The following is a 6,947-nucleotide window of genomic DNA, read 5'->3' on the forward strand; positions in this document are numbered from 1 at the left end:
GTGTGGGGATGTTTGAGTGAATGCCTTTAGTGCTATTGTAAAGCACATAGAGCTTCAAGAATATGCACTATAACAAGATATCTTAATAGACAAATAAATAGGCAGATAAAATAAATACAGTCTTGACCTTGCCCTGGTTTGGTGATTTCCAAAAAGGGTTGCTTTGTTGTATTCTTTCTTCTGTTCTTCCACATCCCACTACTTACCACAACACGATTTCTGTCCGTCTCCCAGATAGGTACAAACATGCCCAAACACACCTGTGCACATTGTACACTTGAATACATACATGGATGCATGCTTGGAGAATTGAACACATGTCAGCAGATAACTGAAGCAGTAGTTAGCAGAATGTTTTCAGTATTGCGGTTGTTCGTTAAGCTGTAAGACACTAATACGCATATGTGAATGCTGAATCATTCAGTGAATTATTGAAGCCTTTTCTTTAAACATATTATTAGTTATTCATTTTCATAATGCACTGAAGTAATGCATTATGTTAAAACTCTGTGTGTGTGTGTGTGTGTGTGTGTGTGCCTGCGTGTGTGTCTGTGTGTCATTATCATGAGGTTGATGTTTAGGTAAATAATAATCAGTGATAAAAATTGCTCGCAGGAAAGCTGAAATATCCAAATATTCCAGTGTGAACCATTTTTTCGCATCAGTCTTTATTATGGGGTTGATATTCAGGCAAATAATAATCAACGATAACCATTACTTGAATTGTCCAAATATTCCTGTCTGAACCATTTTATCTACCTTTGCTGTGTCAATGTGCCTGTTCTCTGTACACCAGGTCGTGGACTACCTGCTGGGTAACCACGACGACGTGGGCTGCAACGGTGACCGGGGCGACTTTTACCGGCGCAAACTAGCAGAGCAGATCTACGTGTACTTTGGCGTGCACTATGTGACCCACGACAATGTCATCAACCTGGTGCGAGACGCCATCCAGCTGGAGTCCGACACACGCCTGGTGCTCGCCCAGTGCGGCCTGAACCGGACCTCAGCGCCCCCTATCCAGGTGGACGACCAAGTGCTTGATGTGCTGGCACGCATCGCTGACATGCATTGATGTGGCAGGTGTGGTCAGCTGTGGCGGTCAGCTGTGGTGACCACTTGGGCCAAGTGGCATGTAGCGATCTTTGCAGCGCTAAGTTTGCTTAGAGTTAAGAGGTGTTCCTAAGTATATGGAATTTTATTTATCGTGGAGTTAGGAACATTCTTAACTATAAGCAATGGAATTTACCTCAAAGTTAGGAACATTCTCAACGATAAGCAAACTTAGCGCTGTTAAGTTTGCTCATGCAACCAACCCCTGGCTTCCACCATGTGTACAACTACAGCTCACTTTTGCTGCTGCTGCTGCCTTATAGCAGACTTGTTCTGTTTGTCGGCAGGGCACTAGTGACAAGTCCTGGTCAGACTGTGTGATGTGTACAGAGTTATCTTTACTGCTTCGGTTACTGTGTTGGCGGGGTGAGTACTGGAGTGAGTGACATTGATCTGACAGATTCTGTCTGAAGATGCCTGATTCAAACAGGGCTGGAGGAAAAGAAAAAGTCTAGTCTTCAAATGTCGGAAAAGAGTTTCAAAAAGAAACTGTCATCTGATGCTAGGGAAGAGTTTCATAAAGAGACTTGTCATCTGATGTCATAGAAGAGTTTCAAAAGGAGACTGTCTTTCGATGTCATAGAAGAGTTTCAAAAGGAGACTATCTTTTGATGTCATAGAAGAGTTTCAAAAGGAGACTGTCTTTTGATGTCATAGAAGAGTTTCAAAAGGAGACTGTCTTTTGATGCCATAGAAGAGTTTCAAAAGGAGACTGTCTTTTGACGTCAAAGAAGAGTTTCATAAAAAGACTTATCTGATGTCATAGAAGAGTTTCAAAAGGAGACTGTCTTTTGACGTCAAAGAAGAGTTTCATAAAAAGACTTGTCATCTGATGTCATAGAAGAGTTTCAAAAGGAGACTGTCTTTTGATGCCATAGAAGAGTTTCAAAAGACTTGTCCTTTGATGTCAGGGAAGTTTCAAAAGGAGACTGTCTTTTGATGTCAGTGAACAGTTTCAGAAATAAACTCACTCGATTGAAAATGAGAGGGCTTTCTTAGTGACCTTTTGCAAAGTAGAGTTTGTAGAACATCTTTAGATGTCTGTGAAAGATTTCAAGAACGAACTGTTCAGTCAGAAGAATCTGAGGTTTGGTTAGATGCTTTTTTGACAATCTTCAAAAGTAAACTTTATGTAGATTAGAATTCAGAAAGGTTAGCCGTTAGCTGGTGAAGGGTTGTATACACACTTGCTCTGATTATTGCTGAAAAGTACTATTCTGCTTCTTAGCTGTCATGATTTTTTGTGTTTTCCATTTTGTGTTAACATAATACTTGCCTAAAATAGACTGGTTTTCTTTTTGCCTTCATAATACTTGCCTAATACAGATTGGTTTTCTTTTTGCCTTTTTTACTTAACAGAATTGGTAAGTGATTAAAAAAAAGAAGAAAGGAATGTAGGCATGAGGAAAATGCAGAACAGAAGACTAAGTCAGCGTGTGACCATGCCAAACCTTTACCTGTGTCAGTGGGTTGGTGGTGACCCAGAAAGACAAGAGGGAGGGAGAGAGAGAGAGAGAGCAGGGAAACAAAGCAGGGGCATCAACTTTTTTACATGGCTGGCTACGATGTACAGAAGATAATATCAGTTCTGAAATCCGTTTGGTGCTTGTTCTAACAGAGTACCTGGAATCCATCCTCTGGTCTCTTGCTGTAGCATAGCAGCTGTTGGTGGTGTGGGAAGGAAGGAAGGAAGGAAGGAAGGAAGGAAGGAAGGAAGGAAGGACAGAAGGTCACACTATTTTGATGGTTCTGTCTGTGCAGGGAGAGTCCAGCATACACAGACACACACACTGCAGCCTGCATGTCGCCATGGTTCTGTATATGTCGCACACACACACACACACACCACTGTACTAACCCCTTTTCATGTAATAATAATAATAATAATAATGGATACTTATATAGCACACTATCCAGAAATCTGCTCTAGGTGCTTTACAAAAACGCTTTGTTAACATAAAACATTACTTCTATGTTACATACACACACCAAAATATGACTACACACACACACACACGCACTGCGTACATACATTTTAACAATACATGTGTATCTAACAGCTACCCTAACACATACGCACATACTGGCAGGCACAAACTTACATACATAAACGCACATGCACACAATACACATTTATATACATGCATGTAGTTATGTACACATACATATGTATACACACATAGTCAAGCACAGCTAACGCAAAGGAAGTGGACCTGCCACAATTGAACTTACTGCTGAGGGAAAAGGTGTGTGTGTGGGGGAGGGGGAGGGTGGGGACATGGATCAGATGCCAGCATTTTCCATCTGACCCATTTCCGTCTGACCTGTTTCCCACCCAGTGTCCTGCAGACCACAGCTACCTGTATAGGATGCTTGTGTTGTTGTTGTCTTGTCTTGAGTCCAACACATGATCTGTTGTGTCCTGTGTCAGTTGAGGCGCTGCATATTCTGAGGTCAGGTGTGTGATGTGTTGTTGTGGTGCACTAATTCATTTGGCCATCAATCCTCTCTCTGTGCATAATCACCTCATTTTACTCCATCAGCATAATAGGCTCTTTACAGGCTCAGTGTAATAGGGGGCTTACTGTTACATACATAATGGGCTATTTACATGCCTCGTCTAATATGGTTATAAAATATATATAATAGGTTGTTTACAAGCCTGGTGTAATACAGGTTTACTTTCACATCACGGACTGTTTACCTGCCTGGCGTAACATGGGTTTACGGTTACATAATAGGTTGTTTACAAGCCTGGTGTAATGGGTGTTTACTGTCACATAATGCGCTGTTTCCATGCATGGTGTAATAGGGGTTTACAGTTAATAGGTTGTTTACAAGCCTGACATAGTACATGCTTAGTTACATAACAGGCTGTTTCCATGCCGGGTGTAATAGGGGTTTACAGTTAATAGGTTGTTTACAAGCCTGACATAGTACATGCTTAGTTACATAACAGGCTGTTTACATGCCTGGTGTAATAGGGGTTTTACAGTTAATAGGTTGTTTACAAGCCTGACATAGTACATGCTTAAATACATAACAGGCTGTTTACATGCCTGGTGTAATAGGGGTTTACTGTCACATAATAGGTTGCTCACACGCCTGGTGTAATAAGGGTTTACTGTCAGATAATAAGGTTGTCCACCTGCCTGGTGTAAAGGAAATTTTCTATCTAAAATTATGTTTAAATAACATACTTACCGTGACCCAACTAGTGCAGACTCCGGCAGGGGTCTGACATTCCTGTCCTGTGCAAACTACTATCCGCCTATGCAGAGAAAACGAAACTACGGCCGATAACCTCCCGGAAGTAGGTAACCTCCCCTTTGTCCCGCTGGCTAGCGCCCTCTTTTTCCGGCAGCCATCATGACTCCTGTTCCTGTGTTCTTCATACGGCTAAGTTTTTTCGTTTTTTACTGTCACGTAACAGTTTGTTTGCATGCCTGGTGTAATAGGGGTTTACTGTCACTTAGTGTGCTGTTTAGCTGTATACGAGCCTGGTGGGTTTTTTTTTTCGGGGTGGGTGGGTTGGGGGGGGGGGGGGGGGGGGGGGGGGTGAAGTTAACATTCACACATAGGCCGTTTGCACACCTGATGTAATGTTGAGGGGAGGGGTCAACTTTATCAAAAAAGGCTGTTAATGCCCATGTAATGAGCTGTGTTCAGTCTCTAAACGCATTGGGATGTTACTTTTTGTCAGCCAAAGCTTCACCAAAGAGAATATTTCCTTCCTGGGTTACTTAAGCTTTGAAAAATGTTAACAACTTTAAAAGAAGTACAATTCATTTAAATTACTGGTATCTACTATAAATACATTGGGATGTTACTTTTGTCAAACAGAGGTTTCACCAAAGAGAATATTTCCTTCCCGATACACTTGAGCTTGAAGAATGTTAACTTTGAAAGAAGGTACGCTTTGTTTAAATTACCGGTATGCACCTTTAATATGCTCATTTGTAATATTGGTGGTTTTCTCTCAGTATTTTACATAGCAGCCTACAGCAAGAGCGCTTCAGGGGTTAGGGTAGCCGTCACTGTATCAAGCAGCCTGTGCACAGCATTAATTTTTTGCACTGTCAACAGCTGAGTTCAGTGCACTGTCCAGGTATGATTATCAGACGCAAAACATTGGATATTTAAAGCACTATATGTCATACTGGATGTTGTATACAGTTCATGTCCGGTGTGCCATAAAGAAAAAGAAAACCTGGTGATATTATCCACTTCCCCACAAGTCATATTACTGTTCAGGATTCTTATTTTGAATAAAAAATTTTAAAAAAAAGTAAGCTGAATATGAATAATCTGATTAATGCACATTTTTTTTTTTTAATACATTGTCTCTGCTCTAACTACACACTTCAGACTAAATTGGGTCTATATCTACGCAGGATTTGTTCAGCTGTCAGCATAATGGTATAAGCATGAGTGATTTTATCACGCAAGGCAATATTACAAAGAGTAATGTGGCTGTATTTCATTACTGTTGTATGCATTTGTGAATATGGTTATTTTTTTTAAGATTGATAACAAACTTTTGTTATTGTTTTGCAAAAACTGCTGATGTACAGCACAATGTGTGATTTTATACAAGTGTGAAAGGAAATGTATCACATGATACAAAAATAAAACTGAGAAAAAAAACAACTGCTCTCCAATTCTTTGTATGTGTGAAAACAAAACAAAAAAAAAAGGGAGAAGAATCATCACAATGCACTCTCTTGATGTGACAACAGGTATGTGTACAAATGTGCATGTGTGTACTTCTTTCATTGATGTCTTCATACACCAAGTAATTGTAATGTATATACATTATGCTAAGTAATTTTAATGTATGTACAGTATTTTCCTTTGAGCCCTTGACAGCTGCTGTGAAGAGCTGTCACCTCACTGAGATAAGACAGTATTTTTGACAATGCAGGGCTGTCACCTCACAAAGATAAGACAGTGTTCTTGTCAATGAAGAGCTGTCACCTCACTGAGATAAGACAGTGTTCTTGACAATGCAGGGCTGTCACCTCACTGATAAGACAGTGTTCTTGTCAACGAAGGGCTGTCACCTCACTGAGATAAGACAGTGTCCGTGTCAGTGAAGGGCTGTCACCCCAGTGAGATAAGACAGTGTCCGTGTCAGTGAAGGGCTGTCACCTCACTGAGATAAGACAGTGTTCTTGTCAATGAAGGACTGTCACTTCACTGAGATAAGACAGTGTCCGTGTCAGTGAAGGGCTGTCACCTCAGTGAGATAAGACAGTGTCCGTGTCAGTGAAGGGCTGTCACTTCAGTGAGATAAGACAGTGTCCGTGTCAGTGAAGGGCTGTCACCTCACTGAGATAAGAATGTTCTTGTCAACGAAGGGCTGTCACGTCACTGAGCTAAGACAGTGTTCTTGTCAGTAAAGTGCTGTCACCTCACTGAGATAAGACAATGTTCTTGACAATGAAGGGCTGTCACCTCACTGACATAAGACAGTGTCCGTGTCTATAAAGGGCTGTCACCTCAGTGAGATAAGACAGTGTCCATGTCAATGAAGGGCTGTCACCTCACTGAGATAAGACAGTGTTCTTGTCAATGAAGGGCTGTCACCTCACTGAAATAAGACAATGTTCTTGTCCGTGAAGGGCTGTCACCTCACTGAGATAGGACAGAGCTTACAGGTCTGGATATCAGTCGCCATAATCTATTTGGACTTCTTTCTCTTGGGACTCGATTACTTTCTTTCATCAAATCAATGGCACCACACACACACACACACACACACACACACACAAAAGCAGTAACTGCACTTCAAGTTCTTGGCGCACTAATGACAACAAAGTTCAATGGTCAAG

At 41.2% G+C, this 6,947-nt stretch overlaps 1 protein-coding gene across 1 annotated transcript in view; it reads left to right on the forward strand.

The window, feature by feature from the left end:
• The window catches only part of LOC143280153 (uncharacterized), a 7,216-nt gene extending 2,594 nt beyond the window's left edge, over positions 1-4,622 (forward strand). The window contains exon 3 of the mRNA XM_076584737.1: positions 797-4,622. Coding sequence (XP_076440852.1) covers positions 797-1,075 — 279 coding nt within the window. The 3' untranslated portion in view covers positions 1,076-4,622. The remainder of the gene's footprint in view (positions 1-796) is intronic.
• The last annotated feature ends 2,325 nt before the right edge of the window (positions 4,623-6,947 follow it).

Source organism: Babylonia areolata, chromosome 3 (genome assembly GCF_041734735.1).
Source record: "Babylonia areolata isolate BAREFJ2019XMU chromosome 3, ASM4173473v1, whole genome shotgun sequence".
NCBI lineage: Eukaryota > Metazoa > Mollusca > Gastropoda > Neogastropoda > Buccinidae > Babylonia > Babylonia areolata.